Raw genomic sequence first — 15,741 nt, forward strand, 5'->3', positions numbered from 1 at the left:
ACGACGTCCAACGGCGGTGGAGAGAGCAGACGCCACCAAAGTTGAATGCTGAAGTCAGATATGGGAATTATGGAAATGGCTCATCACCGTAGACCGGAAGCAAGAATCGGCGCTTCATGCCAGCTATACTTTACAACATCTCCATAATACAATCGAAAAATATTGAATTTTTCCTAATAGACAAGGCGCCATTAGGAAGAGCGATGAGTGCTCACATGCCGCCTCTTGTGCTGGAAATGGTGATGGCTTGCGGCATCAAAGCCTCTCAACGAATAAGCATCAAAGTATACCTAAAGAATATTCTACAAAGCTCATCTAGCCCAAGCTCCTGCCAAGTGCTGCTTGCTTGTGTGTTTGTGATACTGCTACCTGTAAATATGTCGGTAACCGTTGTATGTTGTATGTGCCAAGCATCCAATCTGCATCTCTTACATCTTACACCTTACACGGCATGCTTGCTCAACACGCCAGCGTTTTATATACGAAGCAGCACCGCAACGGGCCGTGCCAAATAGACAAGCAGCGAGTTTCAGCAGCAGCAGTAGCTGTAACACACATATAGCTTGAAGCTCTACACGCCTATGGCGTATTCGAACGCGTATAGCTACCAAGCCAGCCGAGGTACACGTATTCATTCCGCGCACATAGGAAGCAAACGCGTTTTGTGGCGACACCTTGATGAAAGAACCGGCCTAGATCTCAACAGCTTCACTCCTAGGCCTAATCTATAGTTTCCTATTTTTTCCTTGTCTTGCCTGTTCGGTCTGACTCACCCTCTGTTCAACGACTCAATTCCAGAGTTGAGGCAACCTTGTTCAGCCTTCCGTGGCTTTCTCGCTCTCTGTGGCGATCCCTCCCCTTCTTGCGTCTTGATTTTAGTGCGATCGCGATCCGAGCTCCGATCCCATTCACCCTAGACAGGGTACCAGATTCTGGCCCCCACAGGTACCCCCCTGGTACAGCCTGGACAGCAGCAGGCATTGAATCGCATTGATCCAATCGATAGGTAGCTTCAATACTTGCTGCCTGGTTGCAATGCGCAGTGCATGCATGCAGCTGCAGATGCACGCCCTAAAGCTCGCGCCCAGTTCTCCTCTTCTCATCCCACTGCAGGCCGCAATGCGTCTTATAGAACCTCGCAGGTACGTGTTATGGGCTTGGCCTCTTCTCGGCCTGTACTTGGAGGCCGCCTCAGCAGCAGTGAAGCTCCGACGGCCGGCTTAGCGCTCATAACGCCTGGAGTGCTGCGATCGTTTGCGGCAGCGGCAGGAGGTCACTAGGGCGCCTCGAATCGAGCCACAGCAGCTACGCCACTGCCTGCGCTTCAACCGTGAAGAACCGACTGCTAGAAGCATCCATCTTCAGACACTTCCCTCTCCTCTTATCACTACATGTCTCTCTCCATCCATCCAGCCACTCTCCACACTCCGTGCTTTTAGGAGCTTGCGGCTTAGTCTCTCGATCCACTGTCAAAGTATCCTTCTAACTGGAACAGGTCTCGGCCGTTCGCTTATTTCTCCCCAACGCTACGATGTACTTGTTTGCTTGGCTGGCTTGGCTGAGAAGATGCTTTCTAGATGGTTGCGCGTCCATCCCGTCTCCGTGCAGCTACCCATTCTTTTTGCGTGAATATCGCAGACATCGAGCTTTGGGCAGCGACAGAATTATAGCTGAGCCGAATAGGACGGACTGGGCTGCACCAGGCTGCACCAGGCTGCCTCGCAAAAGGCAAAGTTGCATGATAACAAGGCCGTTTGCTTCAGAACCCAAACCCTGCAGCTGCCTCGAACTAAAGAAATAGTGCATCTTACTGGAGCAATAGACGAACAGCCCGAGCAAATACAGGGTCCTCCTGTCAATGGCTCCAGCAGCTTTCCGGCGAGATCCAGACCCGTCCGTCAGGCAACAATTCAATATCCGGGCATCTGTCCTTGCAGCTCCGGGCAGACAAGACCCCTGGTCAGAGCAAAGTACACGAGCCAGTGGCGCCCTGTTTGCCATGCTACTGACACGCAACTTGCCAACTCGCATGCCTGTACCTACCGGTTTGCCCAAGCTTCCCTCGTCGCCATTGGTCGTTGCGCAACTTTCCACGTATCACAAGAGCCAAGTAGTGCTCCAGACTGCTTCCAAAAGTCGAGGGATGGCTCCCCTGGCTTGGCTGACTATACTTCGGCTTTGCCTTTCACAAAGCAGGTTTTTAGCCTTTTGGCGTCTGCTGTCCCCAGAGAAAGAGAGTCGGCTGCTACAGTACAAACTTTGCAGCGATGAGATATACATCAAGGTTTTCCCTCTCCTATGCCGTGGGCGCCGGCCCCTCCCTCTCATCCCCATTCCTGGGAATGTCTCCGACAGCTAGACAGCTCCATTGAAGTTTAACAAGCGGGCGTTCCTGGGAATGGGATGGAGCTGAATACTATAAGCGAAAGCGGAGCTAGGTTCCCACTGCTTGATACTTACTAGTGGACTATGTCCAAGCCATTTATCCGAAAATAGCCTCGCTCGCTCACTCAACACTCAAGAAGAGACAACGAGGCCAAGCAGAGTGAGTAACCGACCCAAAAGCTTCTTTTCCCATTTGTCACGAGAAGAAAAAGAAAGGAGAGTTGTCGATTGTGGCAACACTAGCAGTCGTTTGGTTGGTTGATTTGATGCCACTGGAACATGTTGATTTGATGCCCACTGAAACATGGGCTCACAATGGCAAATGTCGCCCTTAGTCAATCAGTTCATCATACCACCTTGTTTCCCGATATCCAATTCCCATTCTACAGCGACAGAAGCTTGGTTTCTCAGCAGCCCTTTTCGGACTATTGCAGCTCTAGTTTCGCTGTTGCCGTGCAACTAACGTTATTCTTGGAGAGGCAATGCGCTGACTGGCAACTGAGCACACTTTGATTTGAAGCTAAGCCTGTGATACCATACCAGTCCAGTATATATCGCTGCCCCGGACAGCCTTCTCCGATGCCAGCCACTGAAAGTGCGTAGTTTGCCAATTCTGCCAAGGCGCTGGCGAAGCCATCAATATTAAAAACATTGATATAATGCTTGAGAATTCTCGTAAACTGAATTTTTCAGAAATTCGAGCCGAGGACTCCGAAGTTACTTGAAAAAGAGAGCTCATGCCATGGCGCCCAGGCTTCAAGTAGAGCCGAGGCTGATACGAAGTACAGTAGCAAAAATCTCTCTGCTATGAGCCAAGCCAGGTCGCACTCACAAGACAAAAAAGAGAAGCGAGCTTTACAAACTACAAAAAGTATAGAAGTCTATTACCAACAGTAATAGGTGGGATACCATCCCGACGCCGATTGCGCTCTCTTCCAATTGGCCTTCTCCCACATCCCTTCGGTAGCATTCCGTTCTACACAAGACAAGCTTCCGTGGCTTCACCAAGAAGCATCCTATCAGGACGTCCTTCTCTCTCACTTCTCTTCGGCGCTCCGAGGGAAAAATGCAAGGCAACAAAAGAGAGAAGAGGAGGGGAGGGAATGCTTCCGGCTCCCAGTGCCTGGCGTAGGTCGGCGCCAATGCTACCTAAACGTTATCAAAGGAGGGCACCAATCATGGAGGAGCACGACGAGACGTCCCGTCGGGCGAGGTGATGGTGTGTCCCACCTTTTGAGGGAATGGGAAAGCTTTCCAGGCGGGCACAGTAAGGCAAGTTTTTATTTCCTTGCATTTTGGATAGGTAGGTAGGTTGGATTCGAAATGGGGACCGATGGAGCCCAGGCCAGTCATGAACGAACAGGTGTGTGTGCATATACACGTATTGTGTGTTTGACGTACGGCGAATAAACAGGGAAAACACGCATCCGAGATATCACGCCGGCCGGCATCGAGTTCCAACGTCTGGATCGCTCGGATATAAACAAGCAAGAGCAAGTACCGGTATGTACTTGTAGCCGGCAGTATCCAGCAATACATGTCCCTGCTAGCGCTCTTCACAAGAATACTACACACTATCCAACTGTACTGTCAGAAAGAGAAAAGGGCTCGCTGTCAAGTCAGTTTTACCCGGGCACAGTGACTGAGTCCATCCATCCATCCATCCATCCCAGCCTGGGCCGTGATCTACAACACCATGTTTAAGAACCGAGCCGCCGGTGACGAATCCCGGCCATCGACAAGCCATCAAAAGCCCATTTGCGAGGCGATGCAACTCGCGGCTTTAGTTCCATCCAATTGGCAGGCCACGGTTCGTCTCGGCCAACTCGGTGGGCAAACGGCGAGAGGATGAGATTTTTGCTTACCGGTGAGAAGCTGAAGTCTTTTGCCACTCCCTTGCAAGCTCAAGCTTTGGAGAGGTAAAGGCGCTGCGGCGTCAAGATTGGGTAGTGCTAGAGTTAGAGTCGTAAGAGTGCTAGTACCTGGTAGTGCTCATAGTGCTGTAGGATACCTGCTACAGGCGGGCAGTGCTGCTGTCTTGGGGGGCGAAACGTTCTGTAGCTTATCTGCACGTGATAATGGGTGGTGTTAACGAGCCTAAATGCTGTGTCACCTGATCTCGCGATACCTCTGCGCGACTACACTCGTGTAACCGCGTTGAGGGGTTCGTGATAGAAGCTGAGCTGAGCTGAGAATCCCACATTTCACAACATATCACAACACAACAACACACTGCTGTTTCTTCTTTTTGCTCCATAGTGTAGTCGAATTCAAAGATCCAGTTACAACACTGCTACACCAGCTATCGCTTCCCTGCAAGCACACAAACACAACCACAAACACAAAACGCAGCATCTCCAACAACCTCAAAACACCATCATGGCCGAGCAAATGTCCACCCCGCGCATCACCGCCGCCTACCTCGACAACTTCGTCGGCCGCACCGTCACCATCGTCGGCAAAGTCACACAGCTGCGCGGCGACCAGGCCACCATTGACGCCGACGGCGTCGTCACCATTCTCCTCAACCGCGTAAGTCTTTACTCTTTACACACACACACACACTGATAATAGGTGTTGATCATCATTCACTGACATTCTTTGCAGGACTCGCACCTCGCCAACGGCAATGCCGCCCAGGTCATCGGCAAAGTCAACCCAGACCTCTCCATCAAGGCCCTCAGCACGCGCGACGTCGGGTCCGGAGTCGGTGCGTTTCTCTGAAAACATCTCTATGGAGATACTTGTTGCTAATTTCCTCCAGACATGACCCTCTGCTCCGCCGTCGCCGAACTCACCCACCGCCACAAGGAAATCTTCATCTCCGAAAACTGACGCGCTCAGCCAGGCCACGGCGTCTCGCCGCTCCGCAACCACGAGCCCCAGCACCAACCGCACATCGCCATGGTCTGGCCATCACCACCAGCTTTAAAAAACCCGTCGTCTTCGTCTTCGCCTGCACCGCATCGTCGTTTGTCTATTGGTCGCCTGCATCGCACTGCGTCTCCGTCTCCTGTTCGCACTTCTTCAAATCGCAATCCTGATTCTTCTTCCTCTTCTGCGTCTTCGTCCAACCAGCGAGACTGGCAGCATCAGCGCCAGCAGCAGTCGCTGGATCTCATCCCTTACGATCCTCCTGCTCCTCCTTCTCCCTCGTTTGAACAACATCAGTATCAGTCTTCTCAGCAATCTTTTTCTTCAATGCCTTCAACCACCTACCAACTCATGCCGGGATCTTTCCACGACTTCGAACCCGACCTCCCATCCTCCGAAGAAGAAGACATGTTCCGTCTCGCTCATGCTACCTCACCATTCACCAACATTTATAACTCACCATTCGAACCTCGAGAAGAGCTTCAAATCCAACCCTTCTCCGTCCTCCCCTCTGCTCAACCCCACTCCAGCTTTCTCTCGTCTTCTTCTTCCTCGCCCCCATTCGCAAACATGTCCACCTACTCCACTCAAGCCGCAAGCTATTCTCTCCCCTCACCACCAACTTCCCAGCTCGAACGACCTGAATCGCCCTTCTCTGTCGACTCTCAGCCTACGCTCCGTCAGGGCGATTCTCGAGTCCTTTCTCCACCGATGAGTCCCATACCAAGGCCCCAAAACAGAGTCAGTGGTGGAAGCGGTAGTGGCAGCAGACATGCTCGGAACTCAGAGGATGTTGATACTCAGGCGCTCAACGCCGTTGTGGATGGCATTGGGAGGATGCAAGTCAATATGAATCTGGACCAAGCTGGGAGATGGAGGATTGCGCGACGGCCTGGTGCTCCTTGGTAATACAAAAGAGCATCCGCGCCGCGAGGGCAATTTCGATGGAGGTATTCACGGTATCTGAATAGAATAGATTAAGATTAATTGGTCATGAAGCGTTGGAAAAGCAATGTTGAGATGATGTTTAAAAAAAGATAATGAAATACATAACGAGTATCCTAAACAACCAGTTGCATAATAAACTTTATTGGAATCCCAATGTCACCTGAGTTGAATCAGAAGACTCAATCGCTCCATGCATCCATTAACCAAAATATCAATCAAGCAAGCAAGCAGTCGGCCAAAACAAACAAGTAATCAACTACGCAATCAGTCAAAGACTGAAGCAGTCAAGCAGTCAAGCAGTCAAGCAGTCAATCAAGCAACTCACTTACAAAAAAGCATCTGTTGAAGAACGCTCATTCTGTGTCAAATCGCTCGACTGTTGAAACGCCAATGACGAAGATGAAGACGAAGACGACGATGTTGAAGACGCCTCCTCCTCCTCCATCTGCAGCAACTCCTGCACAACCATCCACAGCTCCACCATCCCGAGTCGAAGCTTCAGCGTTTCCTCGTCGTCTCTGGGACTCGCCACGCCATCCATACTCTGTTGTAATAACAGCGCATCGCCAGTGGCTGTCGCCATGGAACCACCAGATGGCGAACCACCAGGGGACCCGTTTCTTGCATGCATCCGGGGATACAGACTCTGAAATATCTTCACCGCAATGGCATCTCCATCTCCCAAATCTGTGCTCTCGTGGTCCCCGGTGGCCTGAGTTCCTCTCTCAATAGCCTCTAGGGCCCTCTCAAACCGAACGCCATGAATTAGATAGGATCCTTGTGCGTCGCTCTCTTCTTTGACTGCCAACTCGTCGTCTCCGCTTTGACGAGAGGATTCAGTTAAGAGAGAGCCATACAGATGTCTGACCCGCGTCGTAAATTTTTGAAACAACCTTGCCCTTCTCTCTGCAGCCAGGGCTCTTTCTTTCCACTTATTCAAGTTCCCGCTTGCGTCTCGCAGCTGTTGATGCAAAGCGGGTATGTCGGACTCTTTCAACTGTTGTATTTCCGCCTCGAGCAGTATCATCCTTGCGGACTCCTTCTCATCCCCCGTCATAGAGCCATTCTCTGCCTTGGTACTAGAGCCGTCTGGACGTGAAACCAGTTCGCTCTCCGTGACGGCTGAGTGGTCCATGTAGCCATCTTGCGTAGGCGCTGATACCGACAGTGATGTTGATTCATCCTCCATCATATTAGTTTGCGTGCCTTTCTCAGACACGTCTATGAATGTACCTCCCTGTTTGCTGCTGTTGCTGCCAGATAAGTGCTCCGCATCCTCCGTCTGAAGAGCTATTGTCCACGTAGTTGGATATGAGCCGTACTTTGCTTCTACCTCATCCTTGATATCGGAGTGGCTTTGCAAAACCTTATCCGGACGTAAAGTCTTTTGAGGCCTGTTCTGTAAAAAAAAGGACGCTGGCTCAACGTGCTCATGCCTTTCCACGTAGGCGGCACCATCCGTGGGCGCCGTACCTGTCCAAGTCTTTCCAGTCAATGAAGAAGAATCGTATTGGCCCTCAAACATTGCTGCCAAAGCCCGGACAGATCTCCTCTTTGTAGGAGTTTTACCCCTGAAATGCTATTTGCTGGAATTACCCCTAGAGGTTGACTTCGATGCTCCAGCCTCATTGTTCTCTTGTTCAAAGACAATGGGAACTCTGTTTCTGGCGAAATCTATCAGATACCGAGGCTGCATGTCAGTAATTGACAGATCGTCGTCAGCGGCTGTTTCACCATTTGGAAAACGCGGTGGAAAAGGACTGTATGGACGGGTGATAGTAGCGTGACGCTGCAACGGCAAAGTTGACGATCCATCAAAAGAGTTTCTGGGTTGCTGTATGCCACAGTCAAACATCTCCGAGGCGTGAGTCAGAAGCGAATCCTTAATCGCCTTCCCTTTTCCGCGCAACCTGGCTGGCAAAGGAGGTCTAATAATCTCGCGATCGGGCTCTTCAACAAGCCTCTCACGTACGATTATCAGGGACTTATCCGCAAGTGGTCTTTGATTGCTCCCTATTTTTGTCGACTCAGTTTCATCCGCCGGTGGCATTTCAGAGACCCCAAAATGAACGGTGTACCGAGAAGATCCCCGCGCAGGGATAGCATCCATAGACACACTCTGAGTCAAGCCATCGGAGGCATCTCCAGCCGGTGGCTCAGTAGTCTCTGTAAAGCTGCGTGAACTCGTCCGAGAGGTTCTACCCGATTGTCGTCGAATGGCGCCTGAGCGAGTCAATTGGCGGGAAAGCGACGTAGTCTTCAGGCCACCCCTGGCAGCTCGCTGACCATTGCCCGCGGCCGGTGTTGCAAGGAACAGAGTCTCCTGACTGTCAACAGAATCTACCTCAGGAGAAACATCCGAGTCCACAAGAGGATTTCCTATGTCTGGATCTGAACTCAGTGGAGGCATCTCGCTATACTCGAGATGTAGGGTCGCCGCACCATGCCGAGCCTGTCTGTTCAAGTCCTTTAATTGATGAACCACGTCTCGCCAATGAGTAATAAGCATCTCAGCAACAGCAGCTGCAACCATGGCACGCTTCACAATTGCCTCTCTAGCTTCGGCATCTCTAGCTTTGTCGTCGTCGATTGCCATCTGCGTTCGCCGACGAAGCAGCTTTGAAGACCATGACAAGGGAAGCCGTCCGGAGGTTGGTTGGACCGGTTTCAACGGAGGATCATTGGTTAGCAGCGGGCCAATACAAACTCCAAGACCTTTATAATCCAAGAACTGCTGGTCTGGATGAAGAGGTCGGCCATCAACACTCTCTTCTGGCGACAATTCAGTAATTCGTCCAATCATGTTTAGCAAGCCAAAGACGGCGCAAATCACATGGCGGATAGACTTTGACTTGATGGAATCAATAGCGAGTGCTACGAGTCGTGCACGAAGCCAGGTGCGGTATGCACTCGGAAGCTCAGACGGCCCATCCAGCTTCTCATGGATTGCGACAAAGGCATTAAACAGCGTTGGAGATGCCAAGACGCCTCCCGGCAGGCGGGATAGGAAGCGCTTGAACGTAGAAGCCACATCGTGGATTGTGTGCGTAATGTGGGCCGGCAAGGTATTTGCGCGGACTGTCCCAAGCACAGTCGCTTGGTGAGTTGAATGAGGATCGTAGTACCGCGAGAATTCTTCGACGACCCTTTCAGAGCCAGAAACTCGAAAGATGCCCCGGGTATTGGCCTTCTCAGCAATGGCTTGTGCACAGGCACGCAAGCACATTGGTATGGCCAAGGGAAATGGAGCGTAATCTGGATGCAGACGCAGCAGGCTTTTGCTAGTCAGTAGTTCCAATGATGCAAGATCAATCGGCGTGTATACATCGGGCTTGTAACGACGGTCATACGCCAAGTCTGCGATGCTCCGCCTGTTCAAACCTCGTGATGCTGTATCCGGCCTACTTGATCCTGAAAAGATTCGATGGAGCAACCCAGGCTGCTGAGGTTCTGGGATTTCCAGATGCTGCAATACCGAAAACATCAGAAAGGTTGTCCAAGTAATAAGTCGGCCTAGGTATGACTTACAATAAGGACAGTGTCGCCAACGACAAGTAATGGTAATCCATTCTAATAACTGTCAGCCACAATTCAGGTTAATCCTTTTTATTCATGTTTCCATACCCCTTCTGCTAGATTGCTGTATTCTTCCCCAAACGCCGCCTGAGCTTCGTCTTGGTTGTTTTCATTCAAGAAGTCTGGCGTTTCAGTGGCCGGTGTCCAGGTGCGGCCACTGGGCCAGGGGTTTATGCCAAGCAACGCTTGAGCCTCTGGGTCGAGAGGTATCGCGCGTGCTTCGCTGATAGGCGCCGGCTGCTGAAGAGCCTGGCGAAGGGAGGCTCGGCGCATCATCTCTCGCTGCGATGAGTAGGAGCGGCATAGAGGCTGAGATGCCGATGGTGGAAATTGGGGATCCATGACGACAGACGGAGAGAGTCACGACGAAACCCCTGATAAGGTAACCACTGGTGAGTGATAGATAGTCTGAGAATGATTGTCTAAACGCAGCCAAACTGGGTAGGATAATTTGATGCTTCAGTCAAAACAGCCTTATCAGACTAGAAAATACATATTCCATGGGCTGTGAAATCGCAGGTAGAAGAATCCATTCATGATCCAGGGCTTGACAACAGGGGCTCGCAGGTTCCTCAGATTTTAATTCGCGCATCCAAGGGTGCGGAAGGAAGGTTCAAGTTTTGTTTTGTCCCAAGATTCGAAAACAGCATTTTGTGTCCTAACAGCCACAGCATGTCCTTCCGGATTTTCATGCAATAAACGTTGCAATCGCTTAGGGAAGACTCCTGCTCCGCCACTGCAGTAGGGCTGCTTAAGCATATATCAGCTTCCAAAGATGTCTCGATGGCGCTGATACTGGATCCATCGCACGTGAAGGCTGAATTCACTTTGCAGGCACGAAGCAAAGCAACACGAGAAATCTATGATAAGAGACAGAGGTTAGAGTACTCAAGCCTCTCTCGAAGCAAAGTGAGAGCAGAAGAAAGTGCAGCACAGGAGGTATAGGATTAAGGTATCTCGACTCGAAAGACCTTCTCATTCTACAAAGCTCAAAGTTATAAGTTCAACTCAATTTCTAGCCAAAAAGTCGCCGGCCACTTGCGGCGGATAGTGAAGCAGTGACCCAGAGTAACCAAAAAGAAACTTACCTTGCAGCATTCTATCAGTAGATAAACAATTAAAAGGGGAGTGAAATATATGTAGCAGAATCTTAGCAGCTCTCCTGGCATGCCTCTCCTCGTCATCAAACAACCAGTACGCCACACCAGATGCATCCATTAAACCTCCGTATACCCAGCCCAGTTCTCCAGTATAAAGCCTCTTTGCACCATAGATAGAAAAGAGGCGCTATGACTTTGCGAAGTCTTCCTCGTCGTGTAGCAGTACGTACTTGAGGATATCGGAAAGTGAGATAACGCCCTTGAGCTTGTTTTCGTCGTCTACGACGATTAGCCTATGCACGCGGCTCTTGCGAATGGTGTCAAAGATAGAATCCAGCCTATCGTCTTCGCTGCAGGTGAAGATGCCCGGGTTATCTTCCGGCCGTTTGCACAGCGCCTCGCCCACAGTCCCGTTCAGGTCGTCGTAAGCGCCCCCTTTGATGCAAGGAATGACGTCGACGGCCTCAAAGGCGTTGAGGACTCTGTTTTCGGAGTCGACGATGGGTACGCAGCTGATGTTCCTGTTGACCATGAGGTCAATGACGTCGAGCACTGTGCTCGCCATGCGCGCAACGGCGAGGTCTGTGTACGTGCCTAGGTGGAGTTCGCGGACCGTCTTCTTGAGTAGAATGGTGTTATGCTCGTTGTTGACGGCGATGAACTTGAGGATTCGATACTGCGTAATGACCGAGATGACGGTTTCTCTGCCAGTCTCGTCGTCGACGTCGACCAGGGGGATTCGTCGCGCGCGGGTCTTGAGCATGCGTCGAAGGGCCTCGTAGAGCGGTTTCGAAGGATGGACAGAAACAGATTCAATGGGGGTGGCCCCAATTGCTTTTTCAATGTCTAACGTCATAGTCAGCCTCTTGAGTGCCGTGATAGTATAGCCAGTAGAGTAAATATTCACCTCGTAAGCTGCTCAGGCGGAATTGGTCCAGCTTGTTCATTTCATCGGGGAACTGGCAATGGTACTGAATCACATTGATGTAGTCGGTCGCGGTCAGGATGCCGGCGAACCGCGAGGCGTGCGAGTCCCATAGAGGGGCAGACACAATGGCTAGAGGAGAGTCAGCATCGTGACACCCAACGGCCAGCCCAATGCCGGAGCCCAGCCTAGCGCGGGGGAGGGCGCGGGGCATCAAAGCTGGCCAGAAGATATGATGCGGAAATTTCTGCAGCGGCTTACAGTTTTGGATCAAGATATTGAGGCTCTTCTTGATGAGCAGGTCGGTGTCGAGCACAATGAGGCGGAAGGACAGCGGCAGCACATCGTAGCTGGTGCGCTTGCGGAGGAAGTCTCGGATGGAATTCTGCAGGAAGGCAAGATGCCAGGTTAGCGGGTGATTGGAAGTTGTTAAACAAAGCAATTGGAGATTTGGGTATGAATGGTGGGCTGGAGGGACGGATTGGATGGATTTGGGCGCGGGGGAAAAAGACCCGGCACGATCACGAAGCACAGCATTGCCGGCAAGCAGGCTGCCGCTGTTGATGGCAGATGCAGCTGCTGGTGCCGGTGCTGGTGCTGAAGAAAGAGGATAGAAATGCACTTCTAGCAGTAGAAACAGCAGCAGATTCACGCACCAGGCCTTGTCGCTGCTCCTTGTCCAGAGGGCTCAGCGATTGCGGTTTGGGGTCTGGCGCATCGGCCATGATGCCGCCAGAGTGGGAGTTGGCGTGGAAGCGCAGATACGACGACGGGGCCACAAAGGGCGGCGGCAGGGCGATGCTGGTCGGGCGCTGCTGCCTGCCGAGCGTGGGAGGACTCGCCGACGAAGATGCAGATGCAGATGAAGATGCGGCTTCAGCCTCGTCGCAGCCGGTGTCGGGTCGGTTGCGGGATGCAGATCCAGGCGATGGTGATCCGAGGCCAGATGCAGGTGTCGATCCAGATTCAGGCTCCGGTCCGGGTTCGGCTCTGGAGGCGGCAGCGTTGGTTGTGGCTGGCGCGGTTGCTGAAGCTGACGTAAACAGTGGTGGTGGTGCTGGTGATGCTGACGCTGATGTTGTTGGAGTTGTCGACGCCGCAGCAAGTCGGCTGTTGCTGCTGTTGTTGTTGTCGCTGTCGTTGCCTGGTCTAGACGACGCAGGTTCAGCTGCTGGAGCTCTGCCACTGACTCTCCCACTATCGCTATCAGCAGCAGCCGGTGCGGGGATTGTTGCTACTGGCTGCTGCAGCTGAGCGCTAACGGCCTCTGCATTTCCCTCCATTCCAGCGTCTCACAGGCCCTGGAGAGGCGCCCCAGAAACCAGAACCGGCCTGATTGGGTTGGGGGTGATGTCAGCGGGTTCTCTTTTTCTTGCCTGCTACAGTTCGTCAGCAAGCTGCATGAGGCGAGGCGAGCATAAACCAGCGGCGATATAGATTTACATGCAGTAAGGCTTATGCCTCTTGGTGTTTTGGTGTTTTTTTTTTGGGCCACGGAACATTTAATTGTCATGTTAGATGCGAAGCTGGACGAAACGGGCAGCCCTCTGGTAGATCTCTATAACTTTTTTGATTACCCGTACATGGACCTACATTGTGAGGCGGCGGCTGCGGCTATTTCATTCCGCGCAAATAAAATCGGCCACAGCGCTAAATACAGTAGGAGCGAGCTGTTTAATCTGAGACAACGAAGTGGCGTGGTCTTGGGCGCGGTATTTTGTTTCGTGCCAATTGAATTGCCTTGTTTGCATTGGGAAAGCGGAAGATGCCGTTATTTGGTTTTGTGTTTTACATGTTTTTATATTTTACTTTACTGCTTCAAGTCTTCTTGTTGGTAGGTTCACGGCCATTGGTCAAGCCAAGGTTTGTTAATGGCAGTAGATGGACTCCTATCCCCATCATTGCAACAACAGCGTCCTACAAGCAGAGCCAAACGTCTCAGCATTGGATGGCGTTGCCCTCATATTCTGCCCGATTATAGTGGGATTGAGTGCCCTAATTGATGCTAAGAAAGCCACGACATCGTCGTCGACTCATGTTTCTATCACTTATACGCAATTGATATCCGACAGTCTTACGCCCGTGAAGAGTCATCATTGAACCCTTCTCGGTCTGCTGACGTCACCGCGGATTCATCGTGGACCCCAGACCCTTGATACTTTCTCTTTCCTCTTTTGTTTTCTAATTTCTTCTTCTTCTTCTTTTCTCTTTTCTTGCTGAGTGTCTCCGTTTACTTCTGATCGTAAATACTCGTATTCCTGCAGGACCCAAATTGAGCTCCCGTGCAGCTACATGCTGACTGATCTGCTGCAGAGCAAACTTACCATCCCACTCCCGCAGCGATAAGATAGCAGGGTTACACGTATGTGCATACATGATGCAGAATGTGATGCTTTAGTTTCTTTGGGGTACCGCAACCATCGATTATGTCGCATGAAGTCATATTTGGGGCTTATCGCAGTTTTTGGAGGGTCCCCGAGGGTCTCTAGGGTAGCCAGATGTGGATGGATTCAAGTCCAAGTACCTACCTATAGTACCTACTGTAGGTACCTAAGGTATACACAACATCCGCCTAAAAATAGCTTGGTCGACGCATTCAGCAGTCTCGTTGTTTCTAGCATCCACGACTTCGTATTGCGTGGCTACATTGTCGAGTCGTGAATAGAAATAGAGGACCAACCAGGGCGTCCACGTACCTACATCCAAAACCTCAATCACATGGTCCCGTCAAGGTGTGCAGCCAAGGTTCGAGAGCCAAGTCCACTCTCATCTAGCGATGGCGCATCTCCGCCTTTTTGGCTTGCGACCATCTTTTTTAACCGACATATGAGCACATGTATGCACTTCAACGGCGAGACTATCGGTGAGCCTGTCTGCATATACGCATATATGTACGCGTGTCGTGCCGGGAAAGGAAGAGAAAAATTCTGACAAATGGCAATGACTGGCCTAGACAATCAATCACCTTGCCTCGCCCCATCCGCCATTATCGTCGTAGCCGCCTTTATCACAAAAAACCAACGGCACCAATGGGCTCCATGACAGCTGGACTCGCAGGCCCCAGCCCAGCTGGTTACGCTACATTCGATTTTCGCAAACGGACTTGTACATGCATACTGTACTCCGTACCGGTATCTAATTGTGCCATTACATGCAGCAGACTACATACGTGGTTTGCGGAGCCTCCCCCTCCAACTGATGCGGTGCTCTGCTGGCTAGCTGCTCATCAGGCCCCAAGCGCTGCGAATGAGACGGCACCGGGCAGAGACCCTTGCTGTGCATAGAAACTCTCCTTTGTACGGCATGGCGTGAACACGTAGGATCCCGAGCACTTGTTCATGCCGCAGAGCAGAGATTTTAGCAGAGCCAAGTGCCCATGGGCCACTGGATTGACCAATGGATGGACCAATGGACAGGAACAACGAGTCAAGATGCTGAGGGAAGAGTATACTTTAGAGCACTGGAGTAAAGAGGAGAGGGCATTCGCTGTCGTGCATATGCAGCATATCTTGTACAACAATAGGCTGCATGGTTTGTTTCATCGACATCATGCCGCTCACCAATAGTCACTAACAGACCATCACCAACCAACCAACCGATGGATGCCTGATGACTCGTCCAGAGCCCCCCAATCTGGAGACCTGATGCGACGTTATCGACAGTATCCCACGCTCAGCCTGTTGGACGGCAGATCCAACCTCTGCTGCTGGTCTGACCCCATCTCGGTATCCTCCATCCAGGCATTATAAACGTAAATGTCCCCCGTCCATATGTACGAAGTCAGGCGCGTCCTCTTACCGCACGGTGGGCCAGCCATTATCGCCAGAGCCCGCCTCTCTGAGCCCTTGGCTAGTGCCTTAGTGCTGCCAGCACTCCGTACTATCCCCAAAGGCGCCCAAGCAGGAGGCATGGGGGATGAAGATGCATTGGGGG

At 51.6% G+C, this 15,741-nt stretch overlaps 5 protein-coding genes across 5 annotated transcripts; 3 read left to right on the forward strand and 2 right to left on the reverse strand.

Annotated features, from left to right (window-relative positions):
• Window positions 1-4,764: 4,764 nt before the first annotated feature.
• On the forward strand, window positions 4,765-5,220 carry TGAM01_v206516 (hypothetical protein; the record flags this gene model as incomplete). The annotated part of the gene is made up of 3 exons (XM_018801716.1): window positions 4,765-4,917; window positions 4,993-5,095; window positions 5,150-5,220. 3 exons carry the CDS (start codon window positions 4,765-4,767, stop codon window positions 5,218-5,220), a joined length of 327 nt encoding a protein of 108 aa, XP_018665031.1.
• Window positions 5,221-5,289: 69 nt separating this feature from the next.
• TGAM01_v206517 (hypothetical protein) lies at window positions 5,290-6,168 on the forward strand (the record flags this gene model as incomplete). Its single annotated transcript, XM_018801715.1, has 1 exon — window positions 5,290-6,168. One exon carries the CDS (start codon window positions 5,290-5,292, stop codon window positions 6,166-6,168), a length of 879 nt encoding a protein of 292 aa, XP_018665030.1.
• Window positions 6,169-6,475: 307 nt separating this feature from the next.
• TGAM01_v206518 (hypothetical protein) lies at window positions 6,476-10,125 on the reverse strand (the record flags this gene model as incomplete). The annotated part of the gene is made up of 5 exons (XM_018801714.1): window positions 6,476-6,482; window positions 6,537-7,680; window positions 7,804-9,673; window positions 9,736-9,777; window positions 9,832-10,125. 5 exons carry the CDS (start codon window positions 10,123-10,125, stop codon window positions 6,476-6,478), a joined length of 3,357 nt encoding a protein of 1,118 aa, XP_018665029.1.
• A 945-nt stretch (window positions 10,126-11,070) lies between these two features.
• TGAM01_v206519 (hypothetical protein) lies at window positions 11,071-13,091 on the reverse strand (the record flags this gene model as incomplete). The annotated part of the gene is made up of 3 exons (XM_024549882.1): window positions 11,071-11,729; window positions 11,791-12,193; window positions 12,465-13,091. 3 exons carry the CDS (start codon window positions 13,089-13,091, stop codon window positions 11,071-11,073), a joined length of 1,689 nt encoding a protein of 562 aa, XP_024405356.1.
• A 1,150-nt stretch (window positions 13,092-14,241) lies between these two features.
• Window positions 14,242-14,469, forward strand: TGAM01_v206520 (hypothetical protein; the record flags this gene model as incomplete). Its single annotated transcript, XM_024549883.1, has 1 exon — window positions 14,242-14,469. The coding sequence occupies one exon, from the start codon at window positions 14,242-14,244 to the stop codon at window positions 14,467-14,469; it is 228 nt and encodes a 75-aa protein (XP_024405357.1).
• Between the last annotated feature and the right edge of the window lie 1,272 nt (window positions 14,470-15,741).

Source organism: Trichoderma gamsii (genome assembly GCF_001481775.2).
Source record: "Trichoderma gamsii strain T6085 chromosome Unknown Scaffold_22.2, whole genome shotgun sequence".
Lineage (NCBI taxonomy): Eukaryota > Fungi > Ascomycota > Sordariomycetes > Hypocreales > Hypocreaceae > Trichoderma > Trichoderma gamsii.